The sequence below is a fragment of the Condylura cristata genome, unplaced genomic scaffold (genome assembly GCF_000260355.1).
Source record: "Condylura cristata isolate star-nosed mole 26May11 unplaced genomic scaffold, ConCri1.0 scaffold00031, whole genome shotgun sequence".
Taxonomy (NCBI): Eukaryota; Metazoa; Chordata; class Mammalia; order Eulipotyphla; family Talpidae; genus Condylura; species Condylura cristata.
This window is the reverse complement of record NW_004567132.1, coordinates 20819159-20835473: the sequence shown is the minus strand read 5'-3', so window position 1 is coordinate 20835473 and position 16315 is coordinate 20819159. Positions and strand designations below refer to the sequence as shown.

The 16315-nt window shown below is 36.3% G+C and overlaps 1 protein-coding gene across 3 annotated transcripts in view; it reads right to left on the bottom strand.

The window, feature by feature from the left end:
• The window catches only part of CTNNA2 (catenin (cadherin-associated protein), alpha 2), a 1016972-nt gene that overhangs the window by 697604 nt on the left and 303053 nt on the right, over window positions 1–16315 (bottom strand). For all 3 annotated transcript variants that reach the window (XM_012731478.1, XM_004691582.1, XM_012731477.1), the window contains exons 5-6: window positions 13730–13849; window positions 9859–10125 (exon numbers count right to left, since the gene is read on the bottom strand). In XM_012731478.1, coding sequence (XP_012586932.1) covers window positions 9859–10125; window positions 13730–13849 — 387 coding nt within the window. The remainder of the gene's footprint in view (window positions 1–9858; window positions 10126–13729; window positions 13850–16315) is intronic.

The window sequence follows — 16315 nt, the reverse complement described above, 5'->3', positions numbered from 1 at the left end:
CCACCCTCGGTCATCAATCCATCTTTCATCCTCTCCCCTATTTTGTCAGCTGTCCATTTTCCTTCCAGTTATATTTGGAACAATTTCTTCAGAGAAGACTAACTAGACCTGAAGAAATCTGATACTTAAGGTGAAGCTACTTAATGTGAAGGTAGCCTTCACCACACCAGAAGCTGGAAGAGCCGTGAAAATTCCCAAGCTAACACCGAGGTGGTATTTATTTATATAATTAATACTGGACTTAAGGAATTTTTGTTGAAATCATCCTGGGCTCAAGTGGTGATTTAATCTCTGAAATTTCCCAATATAGCAAAAAGGCCTTCATTTTAAGACTGCTTGTGCTTTAATCACACCTTCTTGAAAGCTGCTGTCTGTGAGGGTGTGAGTGTGTCCAAAGGAGAGCCAACAGTGTCGTTATATGTAGAGCTACTGTCATGTGACATTAGCAACTTTTCAATCAGCCACTGTTCTCTAAGGCTTTTCTAGGGAAAAGCTTCAAAACTGACATGAGATGGATGAGATCTGCCTGACACTTTTGTAAGAGAATTAGAATAATTAGTTCCTATGAGTACCTGCTGTGAATTAGGCACTTTGGAATGTTACTGCATAAGACTATCATGACAATTTAGAAATGTCTAAAGTAATAACCCATTTGACAGATGAAGAAACAAAGAGGGGAAAGGTGTGTGAGAGCATTTAAACACAAGCTCATTTGTTTTCTCTGTACTATCCTGTTCATTGCCCACTAATAGGACAGGTGTGACTAGCATATCCAGCACAAGATTCAGTTATGCCCTTGGCAATGTTAGCTGCTCTCCAATGTAACTGTTACACATGCATCTGAGGGTAACCTTTTCTCTATAGCTTTAGTTTAACAAATGTATATAATCATAACACAGCTATGTATCAGAGAACATTTGGACAAAGGAAAAACAGAATTCAACAGGTTGCAGAAAAGTTTCTAGATGCTGCTGGTGATGTTTGGGAAATATATTAAGATATTTTGTTGTGAAAGTCAAGTCAGTGTCTTAGGGGGAACAGCAGGAGTTGCTTTTGTGTGTGTGCATGTGTGTGTCTATGTTTTTACTTCACCAGATTAAAACTAAATCTTATGAGGATCACGAATCCCAGTAGTAAATAACGGGAAACAGATGAGAAGGGGAAAGTATAATGTTGAAGGTTTAAATAGAAAGAAGCTCCTACAAGAAAACATGAAAATAAGACATAGGCATTACATATTTAAAAATATGTCTGATTCTCATTAGTAAATGGATCACTAGATGAAAAGACTCATTTGGTTCACAATTTTAAAGTATAAGCAATAAATAACTGGTAATTAAATTAAGTATGAACAATAAATTAATGTTCCTGTCATCACAGATGAGTTAGATAATCAAGCACATTAGTATTCTGTTGTATTTAGTTGTAATTATTTGAAAAAAAAAAAAAAAAGTAAACTCAGACCTTAAGAATCTGTCAATATTCTCAAAAGAAAACATTCACACTGGGAAAAGCACAGATGTTTTACATTTTCTCTTGTGAAAAGTAAAACAAATACAATATTTGGATAGAAGGCTGATAGGGAGTCAAAGATTTAAACTAAAATTTTCAAAAATTATTTCAAATCTTTGTTATTTTTGACCCCATCTTTATAGTTCCATATTTATTGACTGAAATGCAGAACATAAAACTGTTTTAGGAAATTTACTTGAACTATCAAAATCATGACAGAAATGGAAATGATGTTATCAGAAATGACTACTAGACTTATGCTTTAAAAAGCTAACACTATTAAGGGCAAGAAGACATCGGAGGTAGCAATATCCGTATTAAGACTTCTGGACAATGAATAAAGACACTGGTTAGATGGATGACAAGAGATTGCTTTGGAAGCAGAGAATATGTTGTTCTGGACAGCGGCTGATCTGCTCCTGTCATGCATCAGCAGAACCACCCTGAGCTCTCACATATTAAAAGTAAATCCTCTGAGAATCAAGGCAAACCTTGCCTTGTGCTTCTCTATCAACTCATTTGCACCCATATCTATCAGTATCAACTTCACAGAGCCATAACCTTTTCCAAAAGCTTAGATTAGTGTGACTTCCACTGCCTAACATTAGTGTACACAAGGGTGCCATAAGCAAACTAAATGTTCTCAGCAAACAGACCACACCCTGTTCTCATCTACAGCCACTGCCTGAGATCAGTTTGCACTCCTGCCTGTTTACAGGTATACAGGACCTGCTGGATGTTTCTTAATGTTATATTTGGCCACCAGATGTCAGTGTATGATAAAGAATGCTATAGCATCACTGCTTGTTCTAAGGAAAACATTAATAGGCAATTTCAAGTTCAACTTCCTTGAGTGGAAAAGAGAAGACAGAATCAGAAGCACCCCATTGGGAGATAATGTGGAGAACACCTGAGAAGTGTTGGCCCTACTAGCCCCCAGTTATTGGGGTTATGTTCTACTGGTGGTGTCCTACCAGATAGGAAAATATCTCCATTTTTTTTTTAAAGTACATCTGAAAGTCTTTTATTTCAAAAAGATATTTAGTAAATATACATTTAGTATATTAGTATATTTAGTATATACAGAAGTACATTTAGTACACTAGTACTAGTATACTAAATATACTAAGCACATATTCATAGTAGCTCAATTAAACAGTTAAATTTGAAAAATCCTAGATGTCACAGAATTTGGATTGAGTGTTTACATACATATTTATTAATTATAATTATGATATATAGATTTATTAGATAGTAAATAATCATACTGATAGGTATATATATTAATTAGGAGGCAGGGAAAAACAAAGCATGAAAAGTCTTATGTAAGAAGTCATATTTCTCACAAAGACTCAAGATTAGATGGTTGGAACTATACAAATATTTTCCTTTTTTTGTGTGTATATATATATATATATATATATATATGCATACAGAACTGGGGTATAGGCCAGAGGTGCAGGAGCGGTGAGATGATTCACCATAGTCAGAGCAAGGAGCAGAACAGGCAGATTGATGAAGTACACTGCTGAGGGGAGCAGCAGGAGAGACAGGAGAGGTCTGCCGTGCCATGTGATTTACCTAGGGATCGGGATCCAACGCACACTTAAGTGGCCTCAGCCACAGCCAGCTTCACAGGGCTGTGCTTTAACCTGCTGCGCCACCAGTGAGGGCCTACAAATATTTCCAAGTAACTAAATTTTATTGTACAAAACATTAACTCTTTTGCTATCTGATAACAAAAAAGTATAGTCCCAAGCCTTGACTTACTCCTTCCGAATTATTTGGAACCATCCACTTCTTCCCAGCCCTACACTGACAATATTTTGTAGACATTCAAAATCTCACCACAATCACCCAAGCTGTCCTTCAGCTTTGCACACCTTTCAAATCCAAGGTCTACCCCCTGCAGTCAGAGGGGTCTATAAGACAAAGATGTCCATGCACCCCAGGCTGAAATCACCAGATTCTCCTTTTAAACTGGAGGTCAGGCATTTACAAGTACCAGGCCCTCTAGCATCCCCCTCAGGCTTTCCCACTTCTCCTGATGTCTCCTGTGTTCCAGAACTGAGTATTTTATGCACTCTCTATCACTATGCCTCTGATGTTCTTTTTGCCTGTGAAAAACCTTTATTCACATTTATCATCTTAACTGCTACTCATATACCACCTGTTCCAGGGATCGTTTATGATTTCCGTGCCACCCTGTCTCATCCCTCCACACACAGCAGGTTATGCGCACGCTGGACACAAGTGCATACCACAGCGTTCGTGCTAGCTGCTTACTAAGCAATTTTCCCTTATATCTCACACTCCATCCTTACAACTCACTTGGCACACACAGTAAAATTTTAATGAAAGATTTTAACTCTTCTATTACTAAATCCTACCCAAAGTCTAGAAATTTTATCTCAGAAATTCAAGGTCACACATACTTAGTTATTTGCAGAGCTTGAAGTAGGATCTAAACATCTGAATCCAAATCCCAGGCTTTTTTCAATGTTTGGACTACTTTCAATGGCTATAAAGTATTACTCCATAGTCATATAGCAGAGAATATTAAAGCACACTAATAAAAGTAATAAAAGCAGACATAACAGCTATGCTAAGACTTCAAAAATATTGGCATGAACTCAGACAGGCAGAAAACTGTTGAGCTTGCCTGCTCCATCTTTTAGTACCTGACATAGTATCACCTCTCTGATTCAAAACACTATATGGATAGCTACAAAAAACTTAAAATAAAAAGGAGTGGATTGGACCTGGAAGCAAGGATAATAGATGTTCTGTGAAAACTACTTTTCCCAAGAGACATTATTCCTTCCTGATGTTGTAGAATCCACCAGTTAATAAAGCCCTTTAATAATCCCCAAGCCAGACACAACTCCGGTTCTTGGCTCATCATAGGACAAAACTTCCTTAGGAACATCTATTCTTAGCCTAGTATCAACAAAACAAAATATTTATGCCACAATTCAGAAGCTGTGAGTGCATTATTTGGAGCAGGGGGCAAGAGAAAATCTCCACTTCTTCAGGCTCCTTTACTATAGATCTCAGAGGTCCTGTATTTGGGCCTTAGCCTGAAGGTGACCTGTGCAGCACTTCAGTTCTCTATTGGTGTTAGTTCCGAACAGGATCCCAACCCCCAGGGCAGGGCTCTTACTACTCCGTGTCCAGGAACATCTTCCACAAGTCCCAGAAATGAGCTGGAGACCTGCTGTGACTGCTGCCACCTGAAGTTTTGCAGCATAACATCATTCCTAGGACTACAGCCTCCAGAAAATCTGTGTATACTTGAAAAGAATACACAGTTGAATTACCTTAGGGCACTGATCATTGGTATGTGGCGATGCTCCACTGGGGAAGATCTTCTCATTACTGCAATTACCTTGAACCCCCAAACCTTGCCATCTATAACCTTGTCAATCAGTGATGTATTGGTCCTGCCAGTCACCATCTTCACATTGCCACCCACTGAATACCAGATCAAGTAGAGTGTTACAATTAGATCTGGAAAACATATTTAGAAACTAATAAAAGCAAATCTCAGAGGTAAAAGTATAGAAAAGTAAGAAACAGGGCAGGCAATGTATATCAAGTTGGTCTATCATGAAGACATCTCAATTCATGGTGTCAGGGACCAGATGGTTCTACTTCTCAAGGACAGATAATTAAGTCTTGCAAGTTAAACATTATACAAAGAAAGCAAGCATGCTTAATACTATTAAATGCTCCTCCCTTCCAAGGATGGAACAGTTAAGAATTAAACAATAAAAGGACAAAGATTTTGAGTGAGGGGTCACTAGAGACCCTCAGTGTCACAGAGCAGGGCCAGAAGAAGTTAGATGACAAGGTTGAAGGAGGTTAAGTGGACTCAGAGGGCATGAAATGGGAGAGGGGTGAGGAGCTTTCTTAAAGAACTCTGGAAGGACATAAAATAGAATATGGAAAGTCTATTTGTGGGAAACTAGTACGTGACTTGAGGGTTGTATCATGAAAATTCAACTTCCATAGTCTGAGGGGATGAGAAAAGTACAGAACATACATGCACTTGAAAAAGAAAAGAACCCAGTGCAGGTGGCAAATGATGAGAGCAGAGTCACAGGTAAAAAGCTTAAGTTAGAGTAAAATAAGATCATGCATATTGTTTGATTTAATAGAAAACAATTTTGAGCTAGAAATAGATTGTAAAAACAGGGTCATGGTTTTAAAGATCTTGCTGTTAATTTCAAATTCTTTGTATCTTTGATTAAAAATCTTCAAGAAATAAGGCACTTTACTCTTTAAACAATAAAAATTTTGTAAGAATAACTTAATTTTCCTCTCTTCCACTCTTGAAAAAGTTCTGTCAGTCAAAATTGACATGACAATGAGGTCTTTCTTTCAAGTAGTCATTATGTTAAAAAAAATAGTATTTCTTAGTCGTTTTACAAGATAAAAATACCTCAAATTACCTTTGAAGCTGGTTTTTCCATTAACTAGTGATCATTTGCCTTTTTGTTTTTGTATCATTAGAGGCTTTTGAAAATTTCAATTTGTTAAATACTCATTTTCTTTGTTCTTTTGCTTCATAAATCTCCCTATCAGGGACTAATATAAGCAAACTAATAGTACCAGAAAACATGTTACCAACCACTCAGCCACTATTATAACTGCCCAAATAGAAATCAACCCTCTAGTTTTAGACAAATAGATGTACAAGAACTATCTTTTACTTTACCTTAACCAACTATCGAACTTTAAGCCACTTCTGCATCCCACCCCATATAACTGAATTTGCCTCACTTTTATGACTATTAACACCAACTGTGCTTCAAATTCAACAGTAAGGCGCCTCCCTGGTGGTGCAATGGGTTAAAGCACAATACTATGAACCCATCCGAAGGCACTGTGGCATAAGTTTGATTCCCGGCCTACGAGGTGACCCAAATGACATGACAGGTCTCTCCTGACCCGTTCTATGCTTCCCCTCAGCAGTGTATTTCAGTCCATTTGCTTGTTCTGTTCCTCAGTCTGTCTCTGGGAAATCCTTTCAGCCCCCAAACTTCTGGCCTGTACACCAGCTCTTGCATATATATATAAATAAATCTTAAAAAATAATTCAACAGTAGGACATACTAATATTGCTGACTGGGAAAATATGTTTCTGTTTATCATTTTTCTTACTTCAAGATCTTAAAGACACTTTACTGTTTAAAAACTCTATTATGGGGCCTAGCTTGATGGCCCTAGAGTTTAAGTCTCAGCATCACCACCACTGAAGTCTGACTTTGATCCCCAGCAGGGGAGTAAACCCACATATGGAGTAGCAGACCTCTTCTGTCTCCTGCTGCTCCGCTCAGCCATGTATTTTAGTAAATCCACCAGTTCTGCTCCCCACTTTGTCTCTGGTGAATCTTCTCAATCCCACACATCTGGCCTACACCCCCAGTTTTTCTACACAAAAATACTATTTACATTAGCAGACTGTCAAACTCAGGGAAGGATGTCAGAAGAGTAGATCATAGAAAGTGTAAGTGAGTTTCCCCACCCAATGTAGTATTTTTTTTTTTTGAGTATCTGAGATTGGCACTTATAACTCAAAACAGATGTCTGTGAGTTCTAAGTCAATTTTAAGTCAATATGCCTAGGAAATAAAAAGCATACCAAATTATTCATTGTCCAACTATCAAATAGTAAGGCATAATTCTGACAGAAAGTAAAGAGAAATGGCACATTATTTTTTTAGTGTAGGGATTTCAAATACCATTAAGGACTGTGTAGGTTTGTAGGTGTCAAGAATGGAGAATAGAAAATGGTGCATTATCTTATCTGTTATAATAGTCAATAATATTTTGCTATAATTATGACTTCTGATAAAATATAGGAATTAAGTGCATTTACTAAATCACCATGACACCAAATGGAAATATGCATAAATTGCTAACATAAAGAGAGCCACATGCTCATTCTTGTCAACCCCTCACAAATTTAAACATTTTGCATTGGATAATGCTTTATGCAATTTAAAATTTGAGAGCCAGTACAGACTTAGTAATAAAACATAACTTGGCTACTACACTTAGCTAATAAAATATGTAACTACTTAGTTAACATAAATAATAAACTAGCTACACTATAAAATATAGTTAATAAAATATAATTAGTGAATTACTTTGTTAATGTAGCATGTTTTATAAAAGAATTTATATTTATCACGTGTTCAGTTCCCAAAGTCTTATCTAGTTTGAGAAAATATCATTATAGTAAAATAAAACAGTTGAAAATTTAATGTATTTTGAAATTCTTTACTACTAGATTTTCTCAATATGGTCTGAGTTTCATTTTAAGAGCCCAGGGTTTTTGTAATACAACACTGATGCCTCAATTATTAAATTTACTTCCAGTAAAGTCTTACTGCAATGCTTTGGATAAATGAGCAGGTGGAGTAAGAGATTAACACCATTGGGCAGAGATGGCAGCAGCTGAAGAGCATGTGTGGGTGTGCCAACACAGGTCCTCCTGAGGTTTCATTCTTAACTTTATTATGAAATTATTTCTATTTATACAAAGCAGTTGTGCCAAAATCTGACTCATTCACCTCTTCAACTAATTTAGTCATTTCATAACATAATTTTGTATTTATGATTGTAATTTTTTATTCTGTTTCACTGCTGAGACATTTTGTTTTAATACACAATTTTAAACAATGTAGTAATGTTTTAATACTTAAATGGATGACCTGCACATGCTAAAATAGGGAATTACCCATGCTTAGTCCAGAAAATAATTTATCACTCATTTCAAGTTCCAAAAGAGTGATCTGAGCATTTTCATTGTATTCTCTTACATTAAAAAATTGATAGTTTCCTACTTGGGATCATGACATAATTTACAAAAAAGTTTATTCTTCAATAACATATTAGAATTATCTATTTGTTTTTTCTTTAGGTCTTCCACATCCATATCAGAATTATTTCTAAGGACATAAAAATAATGAGAAAAGTCAAATTATTTTTATGTTTTACTTTGTAAACAGTATCTCTTTTCCCATTATTTTTATTATGAAACTCTAGATTCTGATAATTCAGAATCTATACTTTCCTCAGCGTTTCATTTGTTTTTCATTTCTCTCCTGAAGTTTGTAAAGACAATTAGATATCAATTCCTAATTTCTACTGCAAATGCTTTAAATTATCATACTTAATCCTTATAAAAAGCCTTGGGGAATATTATATTGCCTATGGTCAGTATATTTATTTTTTAGTTAACCAAAAATAATAATAAAAGAGGTGAAACCCTGATGAAAACAGCAAAGAGCAATCTGAACAAAAGGATTATAATTATTTCTCCATTACATCTTCCATGTTATGCCTCCAGCAATCATTGTATTGCTTCTGTTTCCCTCTTTTCCAACAGCCAGACAGTAATCTCCTGCCAAAAATTAATGTCAACATTCCCCAAAGCAAGCTCATTATCCTTCTCCATAACTTTAAGTAACCTACTTTTCTCCTATGAATTCCTGTAAATTATGTTTGATCACTTAAAAAGGTATTTAATACAATTTATTTTCCTCATCTCCCTACAGAAATAGAACACCCAAAGCAGGTACAGATTTAAAAATCTTTGTAGCTCTTACAACACATGTAGGTTGTTGATAAACAATGATTAATTCAACTGAATTCTAACTTCCTAAAGCTGGTCCCATATCTGAGTGACGGGAGAGAGAGGGTTGTGACCTTGGCTGCTGTTACCTGCAACCCTTTCACTGATTTAAGGCCTGAATGTGCTCCATCACAAAGAATGTGCTCCCTGTGCCTGCTTCTGCAGTACAACCTGGTAGAATATCAGGTACAGAATGTGGGGCACTCATGGGAGTAATGAAAGTTGTGCCCTGCTGGGCCAATATACATAAGACCAGAGTCTATGAGATCAGAAGGCAATAAGGTTTGTTTGCTGCTGACATAAGAAGAAACTGAGGAAGATTTTGTCCTGGATATAAGAGAGGCAAACTATATATATATTGGACATGACATGTTTTCCTTACTAAGGGACAAATAAGACATTCCTTTGAATAAACTGTCACTAAAGTAGCCCAAGGGGTAGGAAAGTTAAGTTAATGTTATATAATGTTTCTACTGGCATGAAATCAAGCCTTCTTAAACATTCAGTTTATTTGTTTTCAATGGAAAAGAAACATTCTGTCAAGATGTTGAAATCCTAAAAACAAAAACACATTTATCTCACTAGCAGAAGGGTTTAGAAGACACACGTCAATGTGTACTATTGTGGTGTTTCTCCCTCCCCACCACCAGCACCAGGTATTCAATCAAAGTAGATAATGAATAAACCCCCCCTAAAGCTTACGTCAAATTCATTCAGAGCCGCAGCAAGCTCGCCAATGCCCGTGTGACCTTTGGCTTCATCGGTGGGCGAGGTAGCTTGAGCAGCATTGGAGATGCCAGCGATAGCTTCTTGGACTTGTTTGAATACATAATCACGGTTGGCTCTTGTGGCAGCAACATCTGGGTGGCGAAGAAAAGCTTGGGAGGCCGTATATAGCATTGTGGCATTCTTCTTCAAAGCCCCTCGGGCAGCTGCCATCTCATCTCGACAGTGAGGGTCCTTTAGCTCCTGAGTGTACAAAACATAAAACCCATCACATATCAAAAAGTTTGGCATGTAGGCATTTGGAATAGACCACTCTGATGTTTAGGATATTTCTATTTTGTCTTGTGTTCTTTCTGGCTTCCAAGATTTTGTATACATTGTTCTTTCTGCATGAACACCTAAGTGAGTGTTCTCCAACCTATGTTTTCACCTGATAATGACCTGTCTTCCAGAACCCAGGTTTTATACAGATATCCAAGCTGTCTACTTTTTATTTCCTTCAATGAGACTCTCCTCCTTTCTGTTACACTTTATCATATCAATTCATTAAAACATGTTTCCGGGCCTTCCTTGGTGGCACAGCAGGTTAAAGCACAGTACTAAGAAGCTAAAGCCACTTCAGCATGAATTGGAACCCTGCCCCAGAGGTAGACCTCTCCTGCTCCCCTCAGCAGTGTACTTCGTCATTCAGTCTGTTCTGTGCCCCCCTCTGTCTCTGGTGAACCCTCTCACTGCCCCTGCACTTTTGTCCTGTACCCCAGTTCTTTGTGTACAAATAAATTAAAAAAAAAAAAAATTCCCCTCCTATACTCTACACAATGTGCATACAATGGAAGCATTCATAAATATTACTGATAGAAAGCAACAACTGAGTCCCAAGGTAAATGGCTTACATTAATTAGTTATTAATGAAAAGCCCAAGCTTGAGTCTCGTGACACAGTGCTTGCCTTCATTTTCAGTTACAATGCATCTGCCTCCACTAAAACTGTAATATGGAAAATACTCTTCTGCCTTATGCTGTTTCATTAATATTTTCAAAATAAGGCTCATTAAAAAATGTTTTTAATGCAGGTCAATCATTGAGTCTAAGGAATAATTATCAAAAATGATCTGTTTTCCTATGTTTGGATGTCAAAATAATGTCACTAGAGAGTCATTTATTTCAGTTTTTAAGACTGTTGTTAAGAAAATGTTTTAATTTTGGAAATGTTAAAGGCAATGTTACTCTCTGAGAGCCATTTAGGATTGCCAGCTAAGCATTTCTAGACACTATTTTTCAGTTTAAAATGTAATTCATGTGTCTTTGACCCACTGGAATTCTATTCCCATTTATTCACTTGGTACATGGACAGATAACCTGGTGACAATAAACTATATCTTCTCTTCTGTAGGCTAAAGTAACTCTAAGACAAACATGATAACCGCTTACTTTGATATTAAGGTTTATAAAAGCAAATTGACAATAAGTAACAATTAGAAGAGTCATTGACTCTCCTTTGCTTAAGCACTAACCTATTTATCTCAACAAACTCAATTTCTAAATTGGGATTTATTTTTAGCCCCAAGGATGACCACAGATACAAAATTAACCAACTTGTGATTGTATTTTGTATGCTAGATAACAGTCTGGCAGTGAAAGTAGAAAAATTCTCCTATTATTGAAGTGTCTTATTAAGCTCCAGACTATCTCAGGTCTATAAATTCCAAATTCCATAGCTAGTGTCCATATCAAGTATATAAACATATATATATATATATATATATATATATATATATGATTATGATTATGAAAGTAAGAAATGGGTGGAATTCTTCAAGTTATGCAAGAAGACAACTTATACCATGTGGAAAAAGCTAAGCTTTTACTTAGCTGAATAGTTAAGTAAGTGGTCAAGTAAGTCACTAAAGCATTAATTTTCAATGAAAATGTATAGTTTATAATTTATAAGCCTATACTCTACATACTTATATACATACATCGATTATAAATATATTACAATATGAAGATGAATTAAGTGACAGTCAATATACCAAGATGTGACTTTTGTGAGTAGTAAGGTATTATGTTTTTTTATTCTTTCAATTTTAAGTTTGTAATTTTTTTAGAAAGAATCTGAATTAGGAATTAAAGACGAGTACTACTCAAATAAAAAGTAGTTCAATTTATTTGTATTCTCATATGAATATTTCATATATTCCTATGAATTTTAATGTAAACTACATGCCAATAAGTAATATTGCAATCTCCAAACAACATCTTGTTTCCAGTTGGCATTTCTACTGCACAGCTCACAAGAATTTCAAAATTAATGTATCTCAATAAGAAATCTTGATATCTAATCCTAAATGGCCCTTTCCCATCTCAGTAAATTCATCACCATCTACTCATTTGCTGAAATCAAAACCTTAAAGGAATTAGTTACTGTCACTGCTTAATTTCACATCCAATTCAACAGCGTATTCTGAGTGTTCTTTTTTCAAAATAAACTGACTTTTTATACTCCTCATTTCCACTGCTACACACTGAGCTCACCCCAATCTCTCACCTACACTAAGTCAGCTCCACCCAACTACAAGTCATCATCCCTCTTCAACTGTCCCATCTTGTTTCAGAACATATGCATGGTAATAAAATGTAAATCTCAAACACAGATCCCAAACTTGGAAATATTCAAATATTATCACTTATTTATAGTAAAACAGAACAATTCTGGAAGATACTTAATTTACTAGTTATTTTGTTCTTCCAGCACCCCCTTTGGTACCCTGAAATCAAGATCCTTTTTTGTGTTCCTTTTTTCCCATTGTTTAAACAATTTAGATGCCTTCTTGGTCTCACACCTTGATTCAAAGTAGCTGTGAACCTACACATATTTTGGGATATTGCACACAAAATTCCACTTAAAGCATGTTGCTATAGCAAATCACCTAAAAACTATCACAAACTAAAATCCCATATGCGAGGGTCACAAGAAAGACATATTAAGCTCTTTGGGATATAAGCATTAGATTAAGGTCCAGTGTGTCATATCAATACCACCTCAGCCTAGCTAAGAGTGAACACACAAGAAATTTGTTGACTGGAACTATTTTTGGTCACAGAGAAACTTATAAATTGCAATTAGGAAGTGTTTTAAAAATTACAGAACTGACCCTCTCCCATTTAGGGATTTTTTTTTTTTTTTCCTAAGAAGAGAGAATAGCACACTCTTTGGGAACAAAATTCCAATGGTACCAGATGAACAAATACAACAGGTTAAAATTGGGATGACAGCTCTAGACAAAGGTGATGCAGAGTTCCCAGATCAGCCATGTTCAAATAAATCACTCATCCATGCTCCATATGCTCCACTTTCTCCCTCTCGCCTCTTCTTCCTTCCTTCTGCTTTTCCTTTAACTTTCTAACTGCTGCCTTCCTCTTTTTCACAGAAGTTTTCACTACACACTACCTATCTTGTTGTACATATGCATGGTACGATTCACAGGACAGGAAATAGAAAATAAGAACAGAGTAGTGCCCAGAGAGTGCTTAGGCATCATGCCACTGTTTTATATTTATTTGACTTGGGAACTTTTTCTACAATGAACAAAAGGCTAGGTGTGCTGTGGCAGACATGGTGGTTCTCACCAAAGAAGCAGATGGCTGTGACCTATATTGAGTAGCCATGGGCCAAAGAGTATGCTAGAATACACAGTGGTTCAAAACTGCCTCCAGAAGGAAGCAACTTCAGGGATCACAGGTTTGGTGCTCATTTGATTATTCCGTAGGCCAGCTGTTTAGAATTACAAAGCTACAAGCTTAAACTCAAATATTTGCTACCTATCAGTTCCAAAAACATTTCCCACCTGTTGTCTTCTTGCTGCTACATAGTTCAGTTTCACCATTTCTTTCCCAAATTCTTTAAAGCGGTTTGCAAGGTCTTGCTCATTTGTAGCATTTTTGACAGCTTCCAGAGCCTCTTCTACCTGAAGTGACAAAAGCGAGACATTTATAAGTAAATACCATTTAAATAGTATTAGTTATGTTAGAAGCAGTAATTTGTAAATTGAAAATCAGTACTATTGTGCATAACATTTAGATTAAAAAACCCTTAGCAAGCATTTATAATCAGAATACATATTTGCTCAAAATTGACAGCGTATTTTATATGTAAAAGATAATTGCTGAACTCTTGGGACATATAAAATATGATTTTATTACATTATGAGAATGCTATGGAATACAGAATTCTAATTTCAAATAAAATCTAAAATATTTTTTTAAATATAGAATTTAAAAATAGAGAACTTGTTAGAAGAGGAAGTAGTTCACAAACAAAACTGGAGAAATTCATAGGCTGCTGAAAGTTTGACACAGCTTGAATCTTAAACCAATCTTTGCATTACTTGCATTCTAAAAATGAAGTGAGTGCAAGGTAGCATCTCTGAAGTCTAAGTATTTATCAGTGGAAATAGTCAAGGACATAGTCCTGAGTGACAGAGGTACGAGAGAGATGCATGTTTGCAAAATCAAAAGTGCTTAGATATGAAGGGCGCCTGATTGAAGACTCAACTAATACAGGCTTCTGATAAAAGCAATAGGATGGGGGGAGGGGAAGTAGCTCTGAAGGAGTAATAAATGTGAAGACTCTGTGGGCCACTGCATAGTGTGGAGCAAACCAGTGAATGATATAAACAGCTCATTGTTTGGTAATGCAAAAACAGAAATGATCATTAAAATGTCTGGAAACAGGGCCCTCCCTGGTGGTGCAGCGGGTTAAAGCACAGCACTAAGAAGCTAAAGCCACTTCTGCATGAGTTCTATCCCTGCCTGCCCCGGAGTTGATCCACATGGCTCAGCAGACCTCTCCTGACCTGCCCGCTACTCCCCTCAGCAGTGTACTTCATCGATCTGCCTGTTCTGCTACCCACTCTGTCCCTGGTGAATCCTCTCACCACCCCTGCACCTCTTGCCTATACCCCAGTTCTGTATGCACAATTAAATACTTCTTAAAAAAAAAAAAAAGTCTGGAAACAGCCATAAATTCACACAATTGAGTTATACAGATATACCTTTAAACTTGACACCACTATAAAAGTGATTAGTATTTGAATAGTGTATATAAAGCAGTGATTATGGATGCCATCAAACCTTTTACTTCATAGATACAACTTCATTCAATTGACTAAATAAGCTAACTAAATAAGCTGGTCAGTGATTTAGAACAATGGTGTTCTGGATGCCACATAAAGCTGTTTCCCTTCTTCTATGGAACTTGTACATCTCTTTTTCTAAAACTCTAAAATGATGATTTAATGCTTCACCTCACTGTTGCTTTTCACTTGCTACCCAGCTCTAGCACTACTCAAGGAAAAGAAAGCAGGGTATTTGAAAACAGGGACTGTTCTGTGTTAGGGTGTTTTTAGGCACTTCAGACAAATGACACATCATGAGACTGGAACAGTCCATTTAAAACATTTTCATAGTTTAATGAGACTATCCAAACTTCAAACCTTTAAAACAACAAATGAGAAATGCCTCACTTGCTAATACATTCATAATCAATTTCACATGGCTATCAACAGCATCACTGAGAGGACCGCTCTTGGCAGTTAATTTGTTCCTGCTGCTTAAATGAGTTGTAAATCTTGGGTCATAAAAACTGGCACTAGGGAGCAACAAAATAATTATCTCAGAGGGCACTAAATCTTGGATTTGACTACATATATACATATGAGCCAGCTTCTTACCAGTTGTTAATCAGACCAATTTGGAGTACTTATTTTGCTGTGTCTAGTTTATTTTCCCATCGGTTTTCTCTGAAGAATCTATTTTCTTTTTATGTTTAAAATTCAAGTAAATTCTTTTGAATTAAACAAAACACCAATGATAGAGTTGTCTATGTAAATGTATACTAATACATACTCAGAATTTTCATCTAAAAAGATCTGAAAGGTGACATGGTAGGAAGGTCTCATAAAGTAACATGGCTCCAAACCTAAAATCCCCTGAAATAGGAGATGGGACCAAAGTCTGGATAAGAAGCAAACACTCATATTGGATGGGTGAATGGATACACAGGTAGAGAAATATACATAGAATGTTTTAGGAGCTTAAGAAAGAAGAAAACAGGGAAAAGGTCAGCGATCAAGCACTTGCCAAATCAAAATTTATATAAAAATCATGGTTTAACTTTGAACAGAGCTAATTCTGTATTCCTTCTGGGCATCTGGAAGGGGCAAAAAATGACTCCTAGAAAACAAATGCTTAAGAAGAGATTGGGACAATGTCTTCCCCCCACCCATGACACATTGATGGATCGATCTGTCAACATATCTGAGAACTGTGGGGTCTGATTATCCTGTGTTTGACTCCCAGCTCTGCCCTCTGGTATCTGTGTTACAAGGAGGTAACTTAACTTCTGACTCTCAGTGTCTTCACTGATGATGCTA